The following is a 26,601-nucleotide window of genomic DNA, read 5'->3' on the forward strand; positions in this document are numbered from 1 at the left end:
TTATGCATTAAGTTGGTGAGTTTATTTTTGAGATATGGGACCAGAGAGATGCCATAAATACTTTTTGAGTTGTGCATAAGAGAAAATTTCATCATTTGAACGATATTTTTTTGTTGTAATGAAGAATCAGAAATTCTAACCTACAGTTCAAACTGGATCATTTTCAATACTAATTCACATGAATATCACAAATATAGAGGGTCCCAAACTGATTGGCACGGTCCCAAAGGTTAGAGTTGAAGTATTTATATTTAAAAAAAATAAAAATTAGACAACAACCATTTTGCCAATGGATAACCTGTGATCCCTTTTCAGCGATCACAATTTTTTTTTTCAATTCAATTTCAGTTTTATAGTAGTTTTGCTGAATCTTTTAGATTGCCCTATAACAGTGGAATTTTATTTAATTAAAACCTTAAGCAAGCATTTTTCTCGATAAGTTTGAACATTTTGCAAATGTTTTATATATTTCCTAACTTTGTTGATAAGATATCTTGTTATAAATAATTAAAAAGCATTATTTATATGGTATTTAAAATTCCTATTTTTTAACCCATGAATCACCATTTAAACAAAAAAATAAAGTAATAAGTTTGTTTCACAGAAAATATTGTTTTTCAAACTAATTATTTTTCAAACACAATCTTTTTTCACTCTCATGCGTGCTTGGTAAAAAGATTCCCTATTTTAGTTAATTTCAATAAAAAAAAAACTCTGTTAAAAGTATTTTTTTTTATTTTACTGTGTGTTATCACTTCCATTAGCCCATTAATTGGAAATATGCATTCTAATCCTTTGTGGCTCTGATCAGTATTGTATAGAATTGTATAGCTATGCTACCTTTTATCCACTACTTCCTGACTGATTAAATAACAGGAGTATTCTGGTTTGTTTTTTTACTCATACTTCCAGCTTCCGTAATCTAAAAATTTGATGAAACTCACTAAATCCACGTAAACGAAATGTTTAGATACTTGTGATTCTTCTGCTGTTCGGTAGAAATCCGCTAATTTAATTCCTTTAGTTTAAAGGATTTTTGCCATTTTTAATATTTTGGAACTATGTTGGAATCCGCTAATAGCACAATTCATATTCACGCAATTTTATTATCAGCCATCAACTTTTACATTTACCTGATTTTAAATTTACACGTTAAGATTCGTATTCGCGTGATTTAATAATCCAACATTTTTGTTTGTATTTACGCGTTTTTAAAGCCAATAATGCTATTAGTATTTACTCATTTTTAAAATCCAATATTGCGATTTATACTCAGAGTTTATAATTATATATCGTGATTCGAATGCATGCGTTTTTCAAATCCATTATTATGATTCGTATTCATGCGTTTTTAAATTCTATTATTATGAGTCATATTCACGCATTTTTATAGAATCCGATATTATGATTCACATTCACACGTTTGTAATATCAAACTTCGATTTTCGTATTTTCTATTTAAATAGTGCAATTTAAACAGCCAAGTTTCGGAAATAAGTATTTTAATATTGTAGTACTTTTTTAGAAATTTTAGCATAAATTATGTAAAATAACAGTATTTTTAAAAAATTTGATGTAATAAAAATCTAATATTAAATTACCTATTGAAAAGTAATTATTGCATACTTTTTTATTTTTTGCCTTAATTTTTTTGAAAAGAATGTTTGGGAATACTTTGTCCCAATATTTACATTCATATTGAGTTATAACGATACATGTTATAATTTTACAAAGTTATCTATTATTATATAAATAATATTCACTAGTTTATGTATGAGCAATATTTGAATGTTAAAATCTGAAATGATACAATTCCATTGTGTTTCTTTTTTAAAAAAAGCCAATTCAAACCATCCAACCAAAGTTTATTTAACATTAAAATTTAGAACATTTCTATAAAACATAGTTTAAATAATATTCCACAAAAGAATTTACCCAATATTCTTTTTTTTAGTCGATTGAACCTGGCCAGCAGTTTACGTGGGAAAATTCCAACTTAGAAGTGAACAAACCAAAGAATCGTTATGCAAATGTCATAGCCTATGACCACAGCCGTGTCGTTTTACAATCCCTGGACAGCCTACCAGGATCAGATTATGTGAATGCCAATTATTGTGATGGGTATCGAAAGCAGAATGCATACATTGCCACTCAAGGACCTCTTCCTGAGACATTTGGTGATTTCTGGAGAACGGTTTGGGAACAGAGGAGTGCCACAATCGTTATGATGACCAAGCTGGAAGAGAGGACAAGAATCAAGGTATAAATTCAAAGAATATTATTGCTAAAGCCCAGATTTTGATTTATTATCTATTTTTAATTTTATAGGGCATTTTTTGAGGTCTATATTATTTTATGGCTCTTTTTTACATCTTAGAAAATTTTTAGCTTAGAAACTCTGAGCTATTTTTTACTCAAATTTCTAATATTTTTACTTTGATACAAATCAAGACAATGATGATAAAACTCTTGATACAATTAATAATACTTTTAATACAATTACATGTAAATTTAAAAAAGCAATAATGTCTCAGGCAGACTTAGATAAAAGGAAAAACTTTCTGTGAATGGGATCTCAATAGAAAACTTTCTGGAGGCAATTTATTGACTTTTGTAACTAATTTTTATCCTATCTTCGCCGCCTAATTTTCTCGATTTTTTTTAAGTGTTATAAAGCTCTATATTGACAATTATGTATATCAGCATTTATGTCTTTAAATGTAGCAGTTTTTCAAAGATATAAAACTACTTATTGACTTCTCTATTTTTATGTCATCTATATATTATGTAAATTTAAAAATTTTGTGTCAACATTGCTCGTGTATATTATGCATATTTGGTCACATGAATGAAATTCTTATTTTAGTATAAGGGATTTTTTTAATGATATTTTTAAGTCCTCTAAATCTAGTCACTAATCAATACATGTTTTTGCTTGTATGATCTTCTTTTGTCATAATTCTATAAAACTGTTATGGTTATATTGTAGTGTGACCAGTATTGGCCAACACGAGGAACTGAGACTTATGGAGTAATGCAGGTCACCTTGTCTGATGTTCAAGAAGTTGCTACTTATTGTATAAGAACCTTGCACATATCAAGGGTGAATATTTTTTTTTCAACAATTCTGTTTTTATGAGTATTCATCAATTACAAAATATCCCAGAAAGCATGTAACCTTACGTCAACCTTGTGTCGGAGTTTTCTTTTCATTGTCACGAAAATGTTAGCACTGAAAACCTTATTTTCAATAAAGCAAAAATATTGCAGTTTCAAACCTTTCATCCAAAAAAGGATTAAAAATTATTTTTTAAAAAGTATTGTCACTTAGTTCCGTAATGACATTTAAGCTAACGTCACACTACCAATAGGATCAAATTGCATTGTCCATTAAAATTTTATGACAAGGTGGATTTTAGCTGAGCATACAAGACGTTGTGAAAATAAACCTTATAATTACCTAGATTTAAGATTATTTTCACCTTAAGACTAGCTTTATTCAAAGATTTTTTCACGCTTGAAAACCCTAAGTCTACCTCAATTTAAGGTTTTTACACCGAAGGTTGTTTTCCAAGGTTTTGGATTAGGGTAATGTGCATAGAATAGAGCAGATTGTCACAGATCTCGTTTTAAGATTAGAAGGTTTGCACATAAACCGCATAACAAATCTTTTTATGTTTACATTAAAAGGTTTTTGCTGGGTGAAACTAAACCCTATTTTGCTATCTGGGATTATTTGTTTTTGACAATTTTCAAGTAATTTATCTTTTGTTACTGTCGCTAATTTTCTTTATTAAAATAGTCCGTTTGTATTTTTCCATTTGTATTTTTAAAGTTAAAAATGTTTTTATGTGTATTTTGTCACTCATTGAATACCTTAGATTTTAAGATTTATTTTTATTTTTTAGTACATTTTTGATAGATTGTTTGTAAGCACTAAATTTTTGAAGCATTAAACTGTTATTATATAAGACTGAGGTTCGAATCTTTGTGGTAGAGTGAGGCAAAATCAGCTTCAGATTGATGAGTACTAGCTTGTAATGGAAGTGAAGATAGCTGGTGCATAATGCTGACTTCGTTGCTATCGTTGTTGATCATAAAATTGTGGAGTCTTTTCCTCCTTGACCTCCCTTAGTTCACAAAGGGCTGTTTTGCATGAATGTTTTGCTTTTACTATAAATTTTAATGTTTTTTTTTCTTTTAGCCTCAGTTGTCTGATTACATCTGGGGCAATTTTTATTTTATTAAACAGTAACAAATCTCAAAAAAAAAAAAGAATCAAAAACCACATTGCAATTTTCTTAAATATTTGTGCTAGGTTTTCCCATTTTTCCATTAAGTCAAACTAAAATTAGCATTAAATGTTACATTCCTTTTCTTAGTGCTTATGAGGACTCTGTAACCAAATTTAAAACTAACTTCAGCATTTCAAATACTAATTTGAAAAAAAAATGCACCTACAATTATTTTAAATTATGCTTTACTTGTATTTATAGCATCTTTAAACAACTATATCTAAAAAATAAAATATTGTATATTATAAAAAAAATTAGTGATGTATTAATTTTTATTTCTTACTGTTTTGTAAGGTAAATTTTTCAGTTATTTTTACCAAAATGTTACAATTATAAAAACCAAAATTTACAGATTAAAAATATAAGTGTTTTAAACTTTTAATTTTTCCCCATAGATGAATCAAAGTGGTGGAGAGAAACGTGAAGTGCGTCAATTCCAATTTACAGCCTGGCCAGATCATGGTGTTCCCGACCATCCGACACCATTTTTAATGTTTTTAAGAAGAGTTAGGTCTATGAATCCACCTGAATCAGGGCCCATGATTGTACATTGCAGGTAAAAACTATGTCTTATTTTGGGATGTACCAGGTACCCAGCTAAATAATTTTAATTTCCGTGAACCCAGACCAAACTGATTTTATTGGGTATCCAGTGCTAGGAAAAATTTATGTTTAACACAGTCATGTTTACATTTATAGTAACCTTAAAACTATTAAAAAAAATTAGTGTTGAAAATCCATGTATCCAATCAATTGCTTAATAATCAAGCAGACATGTTTTGCCTTTGAATTGAATTTTAATTAAGCGAAACCTTGGTTAGATTGAGCACCTCAGAACAGAGAAGTATGTTCTCTAAAGAGAGATGTTTGTTTGGGAGTAGGACATGCATATTCAGAAATATAATGCTGAAAATTATTTTAACTAAATTAACATGATAGTTGAATGAGTACAAAAATTTGAAATAGGGAATTGCATTGATATTTATATGAAGTTAGCAAAAACGTAATGAATAAAATTATATAACTGTTATAGATAATAAAATGTTATAACCTATAAAAATGTTATAACTGTTAAAAAATGATATTTATTTTACTCTCATACTAAATTTGCTTTTAGAAAATGAATAAATGCAATCATCTATTTTTATTTTTTGGTTTTATAGACTCAACATTTTAAATTTAAAAAAAAAGATGGTTAACAACAATGTATAAATATTTTCTTATGCAAAGCACATTAATTTGTCTAATGTTATTACTAATTTGAAAATCATCGGAGATCTATATCCCAGTAAATAAAAGCACATAAGTTGACAAAAAAGAAATAATTTGGAAACATTTGTTTCATTTGTGATGTATATTGATTCATGTTTACATAAAAACAAGCATGTATAAAATTAGCCATTGGTAACTTTCAACTAAATTTTTACTAAAAAGCCTGTTTCTTACTCATTTGCTCGATGAATTCGATTTCCAATCAATCCGGTGAACAGTTCTCATGACAATCTTTAAGCATCAGGCTAACCCTGTGAGGTTTTTTTTCTCTGTGTAATGCAAATATCACGCAGAATTAGCCTTGCTCTTTGTTTGTTACTTAATCGAGGAATTAATTTTAAATTGTGTGCTTTAAATTACTGACAAACGGCGATAGAATCGTTACATTTAGGACAACAAAATTTTTCTCTGGGTATTGAAAAGTCTACTAAGAGATAGTACTAAGATAGTTGTTATTACACGTAAATTATGCTTATGTTTATTGGTTCTGTAAAAATTAAACTCCAATAGCTAAAACATTTTTCAATTAATGTACCATCATTTTATTAAAATATTTTTTTTTATATCTTTTGTTTAACAGAAGTTATATTAGTGAATACCATTGAAAGTTTTAGTCAAAGAAATGAATAATAAACTAAACTGCTGTTTGTAGAAAATGCAACACCATGAAGGAATCATCAGAATCAAATGAAATTCGCAGCAAATGTCAATTATAGGATATTATGCAAATTAATAAAGTTTCAGAGCCATCGCGCGTGCGTGGCGCGCGCAGCGCCCTCTGAATTGATGCTGAAAGCGTATAAATAAAGTGCTGTAGCGGGACGTTGAAAATAGTCTATGATTATTTGTTAGTGGCAAACGTTTAGTGAGACCTGAGTATGCCTCCACGACGGAAGAATAAGAAATTCAAGCAACTTACGAAGTTTGAACGAGGGAGGATAATCGGCCTTCGAGAAGGAGGATTTTCCTATCGCGCAATAGCAGCTCGTATGCAGCGGAACAGTTCCACAGTGATGCGAGTTTGGAAGCAGTGGACCGACGAGCACCGAACAACTCGAAAAACAGGCACTGGACGACAGAAGGTGACGTCAGAGCGCGATGATCGACACCTGCTCCGCATGGCGGTGAATGATCGCACAGCTTCCTCCAGGCAGCTGGCAGCACATTGGTCTACTGCTACAGGTGTACAATTGTCGGCTTCGTCAATTCGTCGTCGTCTGCTGCGCCGTGGATTGCGTGCAAGGGTGCCATTATACAGGATTCCCCTCACGGCGGATCATCGACGGCTGCGTCGGCAGTGGGCTCTTGAGCACAGAGACTGGCGAGCTGATTGGCACCAAGTTGTCTTTTCAGATGAATCACGCTTCAATTTGTGGACCCATGATGGCCGTGTTCGTGTTAGACGTTATGCCGGTCAACGCTGCCTTCCTGAGTGTATTATTGAACGACATAGTGGTCGAACACCCGGAGTTATGGTCTGGGGTGCGATTTCGTATCATGGACGATCCAATTTGATACGAATTGAGGGTAATCTCAATAGCAACAGATACGTCCGTGAAGTGCTACAGCCCGAAGTCGTTCCTTTCCTTCAAGGCATCCCTGGAGCTATCTTTCAGCAGGATAATGCACGCCCACATGTTGCGCGGACTGTTAGAGACTTCTGTTCAGCACAACGCATGCAACTTCTTCCTTGGCCTGCTTATTCGCCGGATATGTCGCCTATTGAGCACGTGTGGGATATGGTTGGTCGGCGTCTCACTCGTGATCCGCGTCCTGCAGTTTCCAAAGACGAACTTTGGTTGCGCATACAAGCGATATGGAATTCTCTTCCTCAAGCAGATATTCAACATCTGTTTGACTCCATGCCACGTCGTATAGCAGCACTTATTGCAGCGCGTGGTGGCTGCACCAAATACTGATTTCGGACGCTTAATTTGTTTCTTTTGTTTTGAAAATTTCATCATTTATTTGTATCAGTACAAGTCGTTTCTGCATTAAATTTCATTTGATTCTGATGATTCTTTCATGGTGTTGCATTTTCTACAAACAGCAGTTTATTATAAATTCCACTCTTAGCAGGTGTCTCGAATTTAATTTAGAAAGTTTTTTTTGAAATTTCATTTAAAGAAATCTAAAAATAAAAACATGTTTTTATTTATTTAGATACCCGACTGCGTAATAAACCCATATTTTACCAGACCTGGTCAGACTAGGTAATAAATCCATATAACATCTAATTCTTAAATTACTCCCTGATACCAATTTGGAGCAGAAATGAATAGGAAGCCCCTACTGAAGTGACAATTATTTATTGTATTCTCTTCTTATCTGAAAAGTGGAAATTTCATTCCAACTAGTAAAATATTTCTTTGAAGAAAAAAAATTTCCTCTTCTTTATGCAATGAATGCAAATGACAACCATAGATAACCATTCAAGGGAGAAAATTTAACATAGGTTTCAGATAAAATGGTTTGGTTCCATTAAATTTTATTCATAGAACACATTATTCATTGTTTAATTGTTCAAAATATTGTGATTTTAACCTCTGTAGTTTTTACTTTGGTAAATAAATTTAAAGCTTGTAATAGTTCATTTTGACAAAAATATTTTTGATTACAATAGAATGATCTTTTTATAAAATATTTCTTAATTATAATGTAAATAATAAAAACAGTTCAAAATTCATATGCTGCCCATTTGTGGTTTCATTAAAATATCATGCTTTTTTCTTTTAAATTCAGTTAATTTAAACTATTAGTGAAAATTCTTGAAAATAATATGTTTAATAATCTAGTAATATTATTTTTTTTAATGTTTGCAGTCTATTTAATTTATTTCTACTTGTTGCGCATGAAGTGCTCTTGAAATTAATTTAACTAATGATTCAAACAATCGGAATTCATTTATTTTGAACATGCTACTTCCTGTCAATCTCCACATCAAATCTATGTCATTTGAAATAAAAAATAAAACTCACAATTAAAAAATTAGTCAAGTTATACATTGCCAAACATTAAAGATAATAAGAAGAAGAAATCAGAAATTTAAATTTAATTTTATACATTTTAAGAAAACAAATTGATACAAGGAACAAGAAAAATTATTTGACTGGGATTTAATTTTTAAAGGCAGTTTTTTTTTTTCAAACTGCACAATTTGTAATTTTTAATTTGTACAGCTTAAAATTATTTTCTGTTAATGTAACTTTGAGAGGTTGAGTTTTAAATAAATGAGCCATGTTCAGATTATGGATATTCCAGTTTTGTTTTTATCTTATTTATCTCCATTGTGCATTATTGCTATTATCCCTAATTGAAGATTAGTCATAAACTGGAAGCTCAATCCTCCTAGGCTAACAGAGGAAAAGTTTTAGTATTTCCCTCTTAAAAATCTTTCTTAACAGTTAGTTAACTCAAATATAATTTAACTTTACTCAGCTAACTAGCATAGCCCAAAAGAAATGATGTTTAGCAAGCAATGCAACCATTTAGAAGGCTTGGAGCAATAGCGACAAGACACGTTTTCAAACAGTTAAGGATAGTTTTTCTTAAAAGCATTAAGATATTTAATAACCAGAATATTGCTTAATAGATCAATGCTTACATTTGAAAAGTTAGTGGTAATAATGATAAGCCACGTTCTCAAATAATTCAGCATAGTTTTTGTGAAGCATTTTTTGTGAAACATAAAAACCCCTGTGTATTGTGCTGTCAAATAGTGGAAATTTTAGAACCTTGTCAGAGTACCTATCTGAAAACAGTTCAAAGAGACTATATACTGTCCATATTATCAATTAAAAGAGAAGTTACATTGTCTAGATTTTCAATGAAACATTAATTTTCTTTTGCAGTGCCGGTGTGGGTAGAACAGGTTGCTTCATAGTGATTGATTCCATGCTTGAGAGACTGAAAAATGAAAGCACTGTCGATATCTATGGACATGTCACGTGCCTTAGGGCTCAGCGCAATTACATGGTCCAAACTGAAGACCAGTATGTCTTCATTCACGATGCCGTGCTGGAAGCTGTTATTGCTGGCAGTACAGAAGTTCCTGCACGCAATCTCTTTGTACACATTCAGCAGCTGATGAATGTCTTGCCTGTTGAAGGTTGCAGTGGAATGGAGTTAGAATTTAAGGTACATTCGACTACTATTTTTTAGTAATGCGTAGAATTTAAGGTGCATTAATACTATTTTTTAGTAATGCATAGAATTTGAGGTACATTCGACTACTATTTTTTAGTAATGCATAGAATTTAAGGTTCATTGACTACTATTTTTTAGTAATGCATAGAATTTAAGGTGCATTGACTACTATTTTTTAGTAATGCATAGAATTTAAGGTGCATTGACTACTATTTTTTAGTAATGCATAGAATTTAAGGTGCATTGACTACTATTTTTTAGTAATGCATAGAATTTAAGGTGCATTGACTACTATTTTTTAGTAATGCATAGAATTCAATTTACATTTTCTACTATTTTTAAGTAATGCGTAGAATTTAAGTACATTGACTACTATTTTTTAGTAATGCATAATGTTTAATTTACATTTTCTACTATTTTTTAGTAATGCATAGAATTTAAGGTACATTGACTACTATTTTTTAGTAATACGTTTTTGATAAATATATCTGTGTATTATTGTAACATATTTGTTATGTGTATTTTTATGAGCTATGTTAGGGGCTTGAAATTTATAATATGCAACATTTTTCATTTTTGATCATTCGAATTATATCAACCCTTGCTAGTTTATCAGGTGAAATTCAATGTATAATTTGTTCTTAATGATCACAAGCATTTTCTCAACTTATGCTAGGCTGAAAAATAACATCTTGTTTTCCTAATTTTGATTCTTTTTTTTTTAATTGATGATGTAAAATAGATTGAAATTCAAAGTTATGGTTATTCTAGTTATGATATCTATATGGTTATAAGTTATAATAAAATTTATGTTTCTAATAATTCCTATTATCTAAAGGTCTTATTATTAGTATTTTAAGGACATTTAAGGTCTGACAATTTATTGAAAACATATTTCATTATGCTAGCTTCTTTAATATTTTTATTTTTGATGGATTAAATTCCCTGAATTTTTTAAATTGAAATTTCAATACAAAATTTGATTTTCATGAAAACTATTTTCTCTAATAATACAACGTTTTCAGAATTACAATTTATTTTCTCTATAGTAATATAAATTTGTCAGTGCTCTACAGGGAAATAATTTTAAATATTTTTATCGCCAATATTAATACAGTGTCTCCAAATTCAAAATTATTATATGATCTAATTATAGTATTGATCATTAATGTTTCAATAAATTCCTGTTTAATTTTAAAATGCATTATAGTTTTATTTAAAAGACGTAGAACAAAAAAAAAAGTATTTTTTGTGTAGTTTTCATGCATTTAAATAGCGGGTAGCAATTTATAATTTTGAAATCATTCATTTACAGAAACTTGCCAATATGAAGACACAATCCAGCAAGTTTGTTAGTGCTAATTTACCTGTAAACAAGTTTAAAAATAGGCTAATGAATATTCTTCCATGTAAGTTAACTACTTTTTCTCTTGTATAAAATTTGTTTATCTTTGACTTATTGAAAAATATGTTCTTTCAATAGTTTTTTTTCTTTTGTTCCATTTTGTGTTTTTTCTTGCTAATTATGTCTACTTTTTAAAAATGAAGCATTGTTTGTTTGTTTATTTTAATAGATGAAGCAACAAGAGTTTGCTTACAACCCATTAGAGGAGTAGATGGTTCAGATTATATAAATGCCAGCTTCATAGATGTATGTATTACATTGTTTAAATATATATTTATTGTAATAAATTTCGTTATCTTTTGATGTCATAATGCAATCGTGCATATTACATTGTTTAAAATTAAATTTATTGTAATAAATTCATTTTTTTGGTGTCATAATGCAATCATACATATTATATTGTTTAAATATAAATTTATTATAAAAAATTGCATTATCTTTTGGTGGCATATTGCAATTATACAAATACCATTGGAAACTTGCTGTTCTGAAAAGCTATCTATTATTTTAACAGGTGATAAAATAAAAGATTTTAGAAAAATATAAATATAATAGCTTTGATTTTTAATTACAAATCAAAATATTTAATAATATTTTTTATCAATATTTTAAATAATTCTATCAGAAAAACAAACTACAATAAAGAAAAAGTTTAAATTTTGAATTTTATTCACAATTTTCAGTAACTTCGGGAGCGTTTTAATGAATCAGGTTTAATCGATCTGCTTAAAGTACACCAATCAAATTCTCAATTTCTAAATGTCTATATCTCATATGAATTTTTATTTTGATGAAAAAGTTACAATAGAAAAGATTGTCACTGCAGAGTGAAAATACACCAATCAAATTCTCAATTTCTAAATGTCTATATCTCATATGAATTTTTATTTTGATGAAAAAGTTACAATAGAAAAGATTGTCAGTGCAGAGTGAAAATATTTTGTATTAAAATGTAAAGTTTGCTTTCAAGTCATTTTAATTCATTACAAACTAGTTTATTAATAACAAAAAGGGAAGTACAGTTTTAATCTTAAGAGATGAGTGGGAATATTCTCCACTCATCTCTTAAGATTAAGATTAAAACCGATTAAACTTTTTTGTCTGTTTTTGAATGGTATCATCAAAACTCTGGGAGAGGAACAAGAGAGAAGTCAAAAAACTGATCCACAATTAAAATTTTGCTATTAAGAAAATACTAGCTATTATTTTAATTATATAAAATAGAAGACTGCTAATAAACTTCTAGTAAAAAATATTTCATTTCCTAAGAAATATGAATGCTTTTTAGAAGCAAAGTGTTAGTTTATGTTTATTTTTTCCCAGTTATTTGAGAATTATATGTATCTAATATTTAATAATTACTTTTAACTAAATTTGATTAAATTATTACTTTTTAATTTTACAAAACAATTAAACTAAATGTTAGCTTTCTTTTGCCAAAATGTATACATTTTATATCACTTTAAGAATTGAAATTAAAAATTGGATTAATTATTTACACTTTTTAATAATTTTTAACAAGTCTGCAACAAAATTAAGTCTTCTCAGTATTGTAATGTCTGTCTTAATCTAATTGTATTTTTGAAACAAATAAACAAATACTATTAGAAACTGATCATGAATTATTTTGTTGTTTCTAGGGTTACAAATATCGTAATGCTTATATATCCACTCAAGGACCTCTACCAGAAACAACTGAAGATTTCTGGCGTATGTTGTGGGAACACAATTCCAACATTGTAGTCATGCTTACCAAGTTAAAAGAAATGGGAAGAGTATGAAGTTTTTCTTTAATTAATTCTTTTTTGCAAACTTTAAGGTTCTTATAATATTCCGTTATTGGCTCATTATATTTTCTTACTATCTTTCATAATCTTAAAATATTCTATTTTTGGATCTTAATTTCTTTTCATGAAAGCCTTTAGATTTTTAAGTGCTATTTTTCGTTCAATTTTTTTTCTCACAAACTTGCTGTTTCTTAATTTTTGCTTTTATTAGAATAATTAATCTTATTAGCTTATTAATTATTATATTAGGAACTAATATTTTTTACATATATTAACAAATTCTTAACCTTTTGACTCATATAGAACATTGGTGTCTCTTTTATATTATTTTTTCTAATTACAAGCAAAAATATGTTTTGGTATTTTTTTAATTATAAAACAGTTTAATAGTTACTAAAAAATTTGTTAGATTGTCGGAATTATATTTTTACTAAAATATCAAATCCAAATTATTTATATTCAAAAATGTGTTAATGATTGGGTACGTAAATTAAAGAAATTTCAATGATGAAAAATTGTTGTTTGGAAGTGAACTGTGTTTGAAGAATTTACCTTTAATGCAAAAAAAAAAAAAAAAAATCAGTGTTTTATGCTGTAGTTCATTACCATAATTTATTAAAATACTTAATATAATATTTTTTTCACTTATTTCGACTAAAATTAACACAAAATAAAAAATAAAAAAAATTTACAAATATATTTAATAAAAATTCTCAATTCTGTCAAAGTGTTAAATTGTTCCATTTTCAATCCTTAATTTTTATTTCTTCTTACTCACTTGCAAATTCGTTCACTCATCCTATTTTCTTTTCTTCTCTTTTACAAACTTTTAAACTCTTAGAATGTTCCATTTTTAGTGCTGACTTGCAGATTAATTCACTCTTCCTATTTTTTTTTACAAACATTTGTTCCATTTTCAGTTCTTTTTTTTTTTTTTTTTTTTTTTTTGTATCATAATACACTCCTACTTTTGTGTCTCGCTAAAAAATTATTAGTATCTTCTACTGTAAAAATGTTGACTACGTTAAGATTAAAAGTTCTGTTTTTCTCTCATCATTTAAGTATGTAACTTCCTTATTGCGTATAATCTGTTTCTACTGCTATCACAGGGATTTAACTACAAATAACCCCTTTCTTTAGGAAAAGTGTCATCAGTATTGGCCAAACGAACGATCTCAAAGATATTTGTATTATGTGGTTGATCCTATCACTGAATATAATATGCCTCAGTACATCTTACGAGAATTCAAAGTAACAGATGCCAGAGTAAGCCAATTTTATTATGTTTAGTTAACTCTCTTATTAGTTTTTGTAAATACAGAATTTTGCCACGACTTTTCATTGCTAGATCAATATTTTAATTTATTCAGGATTCATTCAAGCAAAATTTAAATAACTGTCAAAAGTCAGAAAGAAGTGAAGATGTTTTTTACTTTGATTAAATCTTTTAAATTCAACTAACAGAGGATTAATAATGGTTAAAAGTGATCGTACGTAGATGAATTCATATCTTGTCTTAAGACACTTCTACTCTCGCGATCTTGGATTCTAGATTAAATTTTTAATTTATGTTTTTTTTTTTTTTTTGTACTTGCCAAGCAGTGTAATACCTTTCAAAAAAATAGAAAATAAAAGGCTTGCTGAATTAGATTAAAAGAAATAATGCTTGATAATTTTTAGAACTTCTATAAATTTTTTCTCAATACTTCAAAGCAATAAAATGTTGTAATTTGTGGTTTGAAGTAACCAAATTAAAACTATATTTTAAAAAATATATATAAATGGAGAAAGGTGTAATCTTATTGCAGTTTAAATTGATGAAAAGCACAATTTGGATGACGCTAAAAATTTCCTTCAACTTTTTCTGCATAAAAAATAAAGACACTTATCAAAAACCTAAAACATGTTCAATATTTAAATATTTTTCAAACTCTAAAGATTGTAGAATTGTATTGGCATAATTTTGTAAAAAAAAATGAATGGGGGATCTAAAATACTGCATGCTTCATATATAAAATTCTGATTCGGTAAGAGTTTTATATTTTACTTGTATCAGAAGATTGTACCAAATAAAGTATAAATATCCATCATCAGTTTATTTGTAAAAATCAAATAAAAAGGATTAAAAGCCCGTCTCCACTCCTTCTACAGTCGAGTTCGGTCGAGAGAGAAAAGGTCATCTTAAGAGTATCAGCACTTAATGTAATATGTTTAAAATTTATTAAAAACTTTTTATATTGTTAGGATGGCCAGTCTAGAACTATTAGGCAATTCCACTTCACCGATTGGCCAGAGCAAGGAGTCCCGAAGTCTGGGGATGGCTTTATCGAGTTTATTGGTCAAGTACATAAAACGAAAGAACAATTTGGACAAGAGGGTCCAATCACTGTGCACTGCAGGTTAGTCAAGTTATTTTATTTTTATAACTAATAATATAGTAATTATTTACTAATATGACACTTAACAGCTCAACTTTTTTTCGTAAAGTAAACCAAATTTTTTTCTTCTTAAGAATCAGTGATTTTTATAGATAAATCATTATGGCAATTACAAATGCTCTGAGAAGTAATTATGTTTTGAAATATATTGTAAATAAATATTTCTCTTCTAGTGCTGGTGTCGGTCGTAGTGGAGTATTCATAACTCTCAGCATAGTACTTGAAAGAATGCAATATGAAGGTGTAGTAGATGTATTCCAAACTGTTCGAACATTAAGAACACAGCGCCCAGGCATGGTTCAAACTGAGGTTAGTGTGCTCAATTTTTTTAATACACAAAATGCAGAATTTTTTTTTTCATTTTAAGTCACAAGAAATTATACAAGGGAAAAAAATTTAAAAGCTTTTTTTTTAGCTCTCATCTCTTGAAAGTGCATATATTTTAGTGTAACCTAATTATGTCACTTTAAGTTTTCTTTTAAATTGAATTCCTTTATGAGTTTCAATAAAAGACTATGCATTTGTACTTACATAAATAACTATGCATTTAGACATATTTGGTAGACAACTATATAATCAGCAAAGTGTATCTCTTACTATAAAAGCCCAAAATTTCTTAAATCCTAGTGTTTGCTAGTAAATCTCAGTAAATTTCAACTTTAATCCCAAATGACATTGACTATCTGCTGAACCTCCAACACACGTTCAGAGACAGAAAATTTTGGTCACCTCCCTTTATTATTTTATAAGATATTGTTTGATCTATAATGAGTAGTATCTTGTTATATTGTTACAAATTTATAACTACTATATATCTGTAAACTATATTTGATACTAATTTAGATACTTAGAAAGAAGACATTTTTATTTTTCTGAGCAATATGTTCAATTTCTTCCATTTTCTTTTAATTGGTTTTTAAGATTATCAGTCATTCTTGGGACTCTAATGCATGTATGTTTAATTGAATTACACATCAATCGTACTTAATTTTAAAAATATTTCAGGGTATATGGTACAATCTTGTATATTATAGCATCCGTTTTTTATTTATTGTAATGCATGCTAAAATAGCATATTATTTTGTTTCATGACAAGATTTTCTCTATTTTAGGATCAATACCAATTCTGCTATCGAGCATCATTAGAATACTTAGGATCATTTGACCATTATACTAATTGAGAACTTTTAAGTAACAGCATTAATATATATTATCTCTAACCAAAGCCTTGTCTCCTGCATGCTGTCATCATGCTGATCAAAAAAGAAGGTATTAGCTTAAGATGTCAATGTGCACTAGACATTTTTTCATCATCGATAGAACAAATTGGTGCTGATTGTGCAAAAAAAAAATTATGGGGAAAACCAAACGACGTTATGTTTATTTCCGTGATGTGCACGTGTACCCGAGAAACTTATGTTTTGTGGAACCAACAGTCCCTGCATGGTGGATTTGTTTGTGGTACATTGTTCCTTTAGCAAATATGGTATACATACAGCTTGTGTGGAGTTTTGATTGAGTATACACTACATATCCAAGCATTACAGAAAAACTTATGTTATTGAGAGAACATATCATAATGTCTTTTACTTTCATTTTCTGCCATCCTATTTATTTCATTACTGTATCCTGTTTGTGGCTAAAGTAGCATTCTTCAACATAACCTTTGCTCAGATAAACAGTACCATAGTATATATATATATAAGTACTTTTATAGTCATTACAATAGAGTTGAAAGCTCTTATCACACTTGGTAATAGGAGAATTATACAGAATTCATTTAAAGTGCAGCTATTCCTGAACTAGTCACAAGATGTGTGGATCTGGTTTAATAAATCATGTGGAACAAGTTTTGCTTTTTATACATGTGACATATTGCTACGGCCGACCTCCACCAACTTTCCCTTTGAACCGATTAGTTATCCTTATTGTAATTTAAAAAATTACAATAACAGAGTTAAGACCAATCTCTGTGCATAGAATTACCCCATGTGAGTTATCTCCATGACCTTATCTGCTGTCTTATCAATCACTTTACCTCCTTTTCTACTTTAAATCCCTACTAAAATTGTCAGTTAATATTTCTCCCCATAACCGATCCCGCACACCTCAACTATTTTCGTTAAACTAATGTTTTGGAAAGTTGGTGATGGTTGTCCTCTTAATGTTCAACTCCAGGGTATTTCTTTGCTGTTGTCATCAAATCATTGTTTTGAAAATCTCTCAGAATTCCTAATGTGCTGTTACTAAGTCTATTTTGTTAACTATGTAATCAAATGGTTATTTTGATTCAATCACCCTAAATGTGCAGCTTATGACTGGTGTATAAAATTCAATTTGTTTTTTAATTTTAAATTGTTAAATTGAAATGAGTATTTTAAAATAGAAAAGAAAAACCTAAAATTTAAAAATGTATCTACCTTTGGGTCCTATTAATAAATAGTATTCCTGTTACCAAGTATGTTGAGAACTGTTATTATGAACAGTTATATAATTTATATTTAAAAACAACATCATGAAGCATTGCTGCACTCCTCTTTGCACTGCCCAAGATGTAAGCTTTTAAATATGTTTTCCTAACAAATTTTTTACCATGTGCATCTCTAATTTAGTTTTTTGCATTTTTTTACTCTATAACCTTTGTAAAAGAAATCTAAAAAAGAAATTTGATAATGAGTAATAAATTGAATATTTAGTGACAGAATTCATATTAATAAGAGAGTCATTAACATTAGATGTTTGATATTGGATTTAAGGTGCTTGTGATGATGATTATGATATTTAACCTGTACACTCCTGTCATTGATATGAACTAAATTTAGAATTATTGATTTAATATTAATCGTGTCTTGGTGGCGAAACAATTATGAGCTTTTTTGTAGCTATTTTATGAAAAATAGAATCAAATTTTTTTTGTCTTTTATTGATTTATCTATTTCTTTTTTTAAAAAAAAATTGGTGAAAATTATGTCTTATTTTGTTCTACATTTAGTCAAGCACTAGATTTATTCTTTTATTTTGTTGCAGTTTTAAAATGCTATAATATTGACTGATCTCATTGTTTATTAAAAGTGAATGTTATAAAGATATAATTTTCTTAGTAAAATTCTAAACTTCATCCATCTGTATTATTATTAGTTTGAAAATATTTTGTCAAAACATAAAATTGTAGGCCAACACTTATTCGAATTGAATATTGTGTAGACAAAACTTTCAAACTAATATTCAAAACTGCATTCATTTTTATTTTATATTGAAAATATTTTCTCTATTATGTATTATTTTGTTACATATTTAATTGAGTACTAGATTTTATGTTTTACATTTCCTGCATTTTTAGAACAATATAAAATTGATTGATCTCAATGTGTTGGATCTCAGTGAAATTTTATACTGAAATTGTCGTCAATGCTTATTTAGATTTGATGTTGTGAAGATAAACATTTTTATGAATTCTAAACTAGATCCTTTTTGTTGTTTATTCAGAAATTATTACTGAACCTCCTACTTAAAATTTGATCAAAGGCAGGTTTCAAAGTACTTATTAGATTGGTATTAGACTTAATTATATCTTATGCAACCATTTTTAAACCTTTAAATCTAATGAAAATTTCTTATTTTATGTTCATCATTGTTATCATGTTGTGAATTGGACTTAATTTCCATTTGTTTTTAAACACATATATTCAGGCGATGAATTTTATAACTCTTTTGCATAGTTAAGGATAAAATTAAATTTATCCCAGTTAAAAAGAGTCAATTTATTAAATGAACTAAATTTTATTTGTAATTATTTTACATAAATTTTAATTACATTATGTATTCTGCTTTTTTATCATTGAGGTTAAATTAATCCTGAATATGAAAAGTTTAGTTTATCAGTTCAATGATTAATATTTTATTGTCAATTACTTAACATAAAACTTAATTGTATTATGTATTCTGCTCATCATTGAGTGCTGTTTCAGTGTTTTTCATACTTTCATTGAAAACGGGTATTATTTCTACTTAATTCCTCATTATCATTGTGGTAATCACTTGTGTAAATATTTTTCTTTCTTTTTTTTAATTGCACTTGTTTGAAACCCTTGTCTATGAAATACTTTTGTCTCTATAGAGTTCTATACTTTTAATAGCACTGAAATGAATTGATCTGTATATATTGTACAGTATTGAATATAGTATATTCCTATTGTGAGTATTTTGGAAGTCTGTGTTTTTGTTTACTGTCTAGTATGAGAGTTTAGTTTTTATTAATTAAGTGTAAAATGAAAAGTGCATTTTTCTCAATAAATGTAGTGGTTCTAAAAGTGCTTGAAATATAGATATTGTGAATAATTATACCTACCACCACACTGTCCTCATATAAATTATTAAAATGCAAATATATAGACATGGGTTATCAGACTTTGCAACAAGCAAATAAACAGAAAAAGATTTGAATATTCAAACCCTGTTATAATGAATTTTTTAAAAAAGAATAAATTAATTGAGTTAACGAAAAAAAAAATTCCCAACATAATATGGAAAGGTAAAAAATAGCATAACCCTATATTTCTTCTATGGAATAATTTTTTTTAATCTAGTATTAAGTGAAAATAAATAATTAAAGTGCCCAAAAGTTTGTTTGCATTCTAACTTCACGATCATACCAGAAATACTGATAACTTTTGATGCAGAATCTGCTATAATCTGAAAAAATAATGAGTTTTTTATTTAAACTTTGTAATTTAACTGTGGCATTAGTTCAGTCCATAAAATCTGAAACTAACTTACATCAAGTGATTTGCTCTTTGTACCATCAATGTGAAATAGTTTCTGTCAGTGTTTTTTTCTAACATTATTTTCACCTACATCTTATATTTCCTTTGCTTATTAAGTACATCATTTACCCTCTAAATTATTGCCAGTTGCACATCTTTTCTCAGATTCATAGAAATAATTTTTTTTTTTTTTTACTAAAAATTCTTGAAGCATTTTGAACTAAAAGTTAATTCCACCCAAATTTAAAAATATATGCACTATAATTTTTAAGATACTGCTAATATATTCATGAAAATAAATTAATATTCACTGTGTTATTGTTAGCTTTAAGAAAAAAAATTATTGAAACGAGTGTAAATCTTGAAAAATATCAATCCATTAGTACAATCCACTGTTAGCCATTAATTTTATGCTGTTGTTTTGAACCAAAAATTATTTCCTTAAAGTTTTTGAACTATCACTGACAGACATCTTAAAACAAATTATTTGTCTTTGTTGCATCTTTTTTAACATTTCTAGTTTATTGAACATTTATAAAGCTTTAATAGAAAATTAAATAATAACTCATAAACAGTGTTTTCAACACAAACATGAGCATAAACAAATGCTATCCATTTAATTCACTGCTTTAGAAAACGTTATCCATACAAAAATAAAGAAGCGTTTCCTACATAAAAATTTCTATTAGCTCAAAATTATTTCTCAAAGTAATCGTTTATATGAAATTGTCTGGAAATAATGTCAAAACAAAAGTTTAGCTTGAAGTTCATTATAATGAGGTTTGACTATAAATAAAAAAAATAATTATTTTTCCCCCACTGCCAATCATGTTTTATAACATTTTAAGTTGTATTCTTGACCAAGTATAGGTAGCTTATTTTTTATGTTTGTTGTTGTGATAAAAAGGAGGTAAACCCTTCAAATTTTTGTTTTTACCATATATGTTGTCTCTTTTCAATTATAGAGTATTTTGATATAATTGTTTTATTTGTGAATGACGCTGATCTATTGATCTGTGAAATTTTATTCTGATTATACATTTTTTTCTAGATATGCTATGCAAAGTTATGTAATTTGTGTCAAGGCATTCCATACATTTGTATGCAGATGCCAGGCTGTGTTAACTTCGTTGATTTGTATAATAATAATTAATCTGTAAATTCTTGTAATAAAGGCAGTAATGTGTTTGTGACAATTGCATCTCTGTCTTTTTTTATTGTACTTTTTTCTAAGCAGAAGTTTATATTCAATTTTTTTTTTAAAAAGTTGAATTTGAAGTTTTATATAATAACTGGCGTTGAACATAATTCTGGGCTTACGACGATCATTGTAATTTTTAGCCCAACCCAGAAGACCAGGGAACTCCCAGATCAAGCATTTTATTTTATAACCGTCGTTGAACAGCCGACCCAATTTTTGGGTTTATGACTACTAATGTTCAACTGTGTAGCCTTGTAACGTTGAACCCAATCTGGAAGACAAGAAAACTCCTGGATCTAGTATTGGGAGAAATTTTGCCTTCGTGGAGGACTTTTTGATGGAACTGAGCCGCATTTGCATTACAAGGAGGGGAAGACCACGAGTTAGCCTAACAGCAAGGAGACTCTTACCGATGATCTGTCGACCACTGAGGATATTTTTACGTCAGCACTGTGGGCGGTGCAACCCGGATGCGGAATTCTTATTGATGAGCCATCGCTGGGATTCGAACCTGGTTCACCTCATTTGAAGGCGAATGCTCTATCTCCTGAGCCATCGCGACACCCAGATCAAGCATTGTGGACAAACTAGGCTTCGTGAAAAACTTTTTGATGGAAGTAACCAGCATTTGTGTTACTTGATGAGGAAAACTTCCCACGGTTAGCTGGACGGCATAGGAATTCTAACCCACACGATTTATCTAAAACTGAGATATTTTACATCAGCTCTGTGGACGAAGTGAGCTGGGAGCAGAATTCGTTTCAACCAGTCACCGCTGAGATTCTAACCTGGGTCACTTCATAAACGCAGCTCTCTATATTAAGTTTACAAAAATATTTTATTCTTAATAAACTTCTAATGCAGAGAAAAGAGATGCATAATCAGTTTTAAATGGGTAAGCAACAAAAACCAGATAATGCTTTGTTGAGGACTAATATTAATATGATTAATTGCAAAAATGAAGAGTGTATTTGAATTCAATTGGAACAAATTATGAAATAAAATACATGTATGGCCAATTATTTTTCCTGGAACGCAAGTAAAAAAAATTAAAATTAATAAATAAACTATTTAAAGTAAATAAATCTGGACTGATAATAAGTACAAAAGGAAATATGAAATTTTCTTTTCCTCCAAAAGTTACATTTTATCACTAACATGGGTGCAAGTCTTCCGTCCCCAGGAGGGATTTCCGTCTTTCGAAAATGTTCACGGACGGAAATAAGACTGACTCGAAGACGGGAATCGGAATTATTTTTTTTCTGTCCTTAAAAATATTTTTTAGGTCCACGTTATTGGTCTACTTTCTTATGTCCTGTTGTTATTTTATCAAAAGACAGATGAATAGATATTTTTTGTACAGTATTTAAACTTGATGCATTATGGTAAAGCTTTCTTAGATAGTTTGCATATGTCGAAGGGGTATTGTGTATGTTAGGTATTTCAGTCTTGGCCTTTTTTCCAACTTGCAGTCATGCGAAGAACAAAATTTTTTGTTACTAACATAGTATCAGATTACTGCGATTATAATTGAGTACAGTCTACCATTCAGAGGAAGGTAGAATTAGTTCAACAACTTACTTCTACAAAGCACAGCTGGAAAATATGTTTTTTTCTGTTGCTTTTTTTATATTTTTATTTTAAACCAATTCATGTGTCAAAACGCTTCGAGGGATATGAGCCATAGGTTATGCATCCCGGTTCCATTACAATAAATAATACTACATAAAAAATTTTAAAAAACTAAACAGTAAAAATGTCTTCATTATAACTGGTAAAATTTTAAACTATATAAATCGAATAGGCTTTTATCTGTTTGGTCGAGAGTTAAAATAATTTTCCTTTAAAAATATGATTTGCAATTATTTATTTAAAGCTTTATACAACGAGAGTCAGTCAAGGAAATTGAAACTAAATTTCAAGAATTCTTAAGTACTTTTCAAAAGGATTATAAAAATTTTTAAAAAAAATTTTATTACTGGGAAAATAAACTTTTCGTTTTCCATTAAAATATGTACACTATACAGAGATAAAATATAAACAGTACAAGAGAGTTCATTAAAAAAATTAATAACGAATAAATATCGTCTTTACTCTCAAAAAACACAAGTTTTTAAATATTTTTTGATTGTTTGCTATCCTTCATTTCTAAAAAGTTATGTAAAAGGAGAAAGAGGTATAACAAGTGAACAGAAGACAGTATAATAATAGAATAATCGTTCTCTCTCAGTAACAAGAAGATTACAAAAAACCTAAGATTTCTTAGAAACCACGCAAACATTTGGGTATGATAAATTTTTCGTAACTTATGTTCGTTTAAAGAGCCGGATGATTTATTTTAGGTTATTTATTTCCTTTATAAATTTTCCATTTAATTATTCTTTTATTTTATTTCTGTATGGTGGAGAACCTATTTTAATTTGAAATTTTCTTTTTGCATTACAATGAACATGTTTGAAAAGTTTTTACTATTTCACAAAGTACTTAAAATTCTTGTTCATTTTTTGTTTATGTATAATTTTCGAAATAAATACGAGCAAAAATATCGTTCGATTTTTCTTGTTACAGTAGAAGTTTTGATTCTAGATTTACTTTTCTCAGTGATGGATACTATGCTAATGTTTTTAAATTATATCTGATTATGTAAATTACAAAAAAATTACATTATTTCACCAGCATTTGATACTAATTCAACCAAATACAAATATATATTGTTCCCAAATAAAAAATAATATGAATAGGTGATTTTTTTTACAGCCTTTTTAATGTTAAATGTTTTCTTTTTAAATCTAAACTTTGGTCAAAGTTTATAAAAATATTTTTTAATTACACATCAACATACAAGTCGTTCTACCAAATACTAATAACTAACATTAACAAAATTCTACTTATAAGAGTTCTAGAATATAGCACCTACTTTTATATCGAGAAGTAGTTCATTTATCTACATGCAGCAGTAATTCAATAAGCACTATATTTCCTACTTAAAAGTTCTAAATAACATTTCATGGATGAATCATCCGAACATCTTGAAAACTGTTTCCCCAGCACCCACGGCATGCTTCGAAATTTCTGAAGCTGCTGTTTCTAATCCCTTCATGGTATTCTGAGCTGCTTCGCCCACACTTTCCTTCATTTTCTCACCATGCTCTTGTAGCTTTTCTTTTGCCTTGCTCATGCGATCACCCATATCCTCAGCAAAACTTTTCATCGAGCTAGCTGCACCTTCACCGAATCCTTTCATTGAACCTGCTGCATTTTCAGCGAAACCTTTCATGCTCTCGGCGGCATCTTCAGATTTTTCTTTGGCTCCCTCAGAGAGAGCTTTCAAGAAATCCATGCCATCTTCAGCTTTATCTTTAGCATTATCACCAAAACCTTTGAAGAAATCGCCAAAACCTTTCATGGATTCCCCAACTGCATCGTCAAAACCTTTCTTGGCTTCATCCGCTGACTTTTTAGAATCATCTTCTGATAAGCAGACATTTGCAATTGAAATGAGCAAGAGCCCAAGATAGAAAAATCTTAAGTCACGCATGATGTGTTAAAATAGACTGGTGCGGAGAAGAGTAAGTTTTCGACTGGACTTTCAAGAATCGAATCGAGGAAACTAAGTCAGACCGGCTTTATGTTTTTAGAATATTCTAGCGTAACGATTACATTATTCCAGTTGCTTATTATATGCTTTCCTGTTCGGGGGACCGAAAAAACCTCATTAATTTCTGTTTCTTTTTACTGAAGGTGAACAAGTAAACGGATGTGTGAACTTGATTATAAAAAAGAAACAATATCTCGAATTCTGGGAAATAAATTCGAGGGATAATTTACAAATTGCGGAACAACTTATCGCTCTACACTTAGAAGGGTTTTTTTTTAAATAATTATCTTCCTTATTTATTAAAAGAGCTTTCTGTTTCAAAATTATAATAATGGCATATTAAGCATTATTAAAAATTACCGACTTAAAAATGTAAACATGCATTAACAGTTAAGGAACATTTCATGACTAAAAATTTATCATATATCTGCACATTTTATTTTTTTAATTCGAATTTCATTTGAATAATGAAGGCTTGGTCAAAGATCAATTCGGTGATAGGATTGACGTTTTCCTCTTTAAAATAATAATAACAATTACAAAATTTAAATCTTTTTCCATCCGTTTCATTTATTTAACTGGTTTTGAATTTTCTTCTATCAGTTTTATATTAATACTTCCGTGGGAAAAGTTTTATATGTCAAGCATGTTTTTTAATTTTATGTGGGTGTAATTATTTCTGTGTGCGATTATCTAATAATCGAAAAATCAATCTCAAAAAAAAAAAATTTTGCACCATATGCACCTGGAAAAAAATTTAAAAGTAGTAGTAATATCAATATAATTTTATATATATATATATATATATATATATATATATATATATATATATATATATATATATATATATATATATATATATATATATATATATATATATATATATATATATATATATATATATATATAATTTTAATTCTATAGTTGAAGCTAATATTAAGAAATTTTCAGCTTCTTGATAAAAATATTTATACCAGTTATTAATTTTTAGTACAGACCTAATTTCTACTACTAATACTTGTAATTAATAATATATATTTACCAATTAGTAGTATTTCATTAAAAACAAAATACAGCTGTCTGCCACAATATGTTAATAATATAAACATTTATATTTGTTTCTGAAGTTTTTTATTTACTTATTTTTTCAAGGAAAAAGCTAAGAGTATGTAACAGATGGAATTATCCATTTTGTTGAAAAAAATATTTACTACCAATTTTTTTTCTTTCAGATCGGTGTTTTTTTTTTATTATAAACCACATTCTGAAGCCTTGACCGGGCATTGATAGCGTAATTGCCAATTTTAGACTTTAAAAATAGAATTATTTGTTATGGTAGCGATTTGACAATTAATATGACAGTGTTAGCAATTATTCTCAATCCCAGCAATTGAGCTCAATTGTAAGCAGGAACAATTTTAACAATTCAAACAATTAATATCCTTAAAGAACATTTATTCTACTTGTATACATTTATTTAAATTATATTTAAGTAATTGTTTTCAAAAGCATTAAAAATGAAAACTTTATTAAAAAAAGTAAAGAAAATTGCCTCATACATTTAAAGAATATCTCCTGCTAAAATCAGGAGTTTCGGCAATGTTGTTACATCTTGTTTTTCTCCATCATAATAAAACAAAAATGTATGTAGGATTACTCCTATTACTCAAACTTAAATAAAAAATATTATTTGCCG

General features: G+C 28.6%; 2 protein-coding genes across 8 annotated transcripts in view; one reads left to right on the plus strand and one right to left on the minus strand.

The window, feature by feature from the left end:
• Nucleotides 1-21,302, plus strand: part of LOC107452053 (tyrosine-protein phosphatase Lar) — a 218,635-nt gene extending 197,333 nt beyond the window's left edge. For all 7 annotated transcript variants that reach the window (XM_043043655.3, XM_071182029.2, XM_087160767.1 and 4 more), the window contains 11 exons: nt 1,955-2,260; nt 2,990-3,103; nt 4,691-4,851; nt 9,419-9,704; nt 11,029-11,122; nt 11,288-11,364; nt 12,759-12,893; nt 14,046-14,171; nt 15,150-15,304; nt 15,517-15,652; nt 16,456-21,302. In XM_043043655.3, coding sequence (XP_042899589.1) covers nt 1,955-2,260; nt 2,990-3,103; nt 4,691-4,851; nt 9,419-9,704; nt 11,029-11,122; nt 11,288-11,364; nt 12,759-12,893; nt 14,046-14,171; nt 15,150-15,304; nt 15,517-15,652; nt 16,456-16,524 — 1,659 coding nt within the window. In that variant the 3' untranslated portion in view covers nt 16,525-21,302. The remainder of the gene's footprint in view (nt 1-1,954; nt 2,261-2,989; nt 3,104-4,690; nt 4,852-9,418; nt 9,705-11,028; nt 11,123-11,287; nt 11,365-12,758; nt 12,894-14,045; nt 14,172-15,149; nt 15,305-15,516; nt 15,653-16,455) is intronic.
• Nucleotides 2,099-24,965, minus strand: LOC147810799 (uncharacterized). Its single transcript, XM_087160773.1, has 2 exons — nt 24,225-24,965; nt 2,099-2,236 (listed from the first exon to the last, which is right to left on the minus strand). The coding sequence occupies exon 1, from the start codon at nt 24,843-24,845 to the stop codon at nt 24,324-24,326; it is 522 nt and encodes a 173-aa protein (XP_087016899.1). The 5' UTR covers nt 24,846-24,965; the 3' UTR covers nt 2,099-2,236; nt 24,225-24,323.
• Between the last annotated feature and the right edge of the window lie 1,636 nt (nt 24,966-26,601).

Source organism: Parasteatoda tepidariorum, chromosome 4 (assembly GCF_982258835.1).
Source record: "Parasteatoda tepidariorum strain Cologne lab strain chromosome 4, Ptep-v5.0, whole genome shotgun sequence".
Classification (NCBI taxonomy): Eukaryota; Metazoa; Arthropoda; class Arachnida; order Araneae; family Theridiidae; genus Parasteatoda; species Parasteatoda tepidariorum.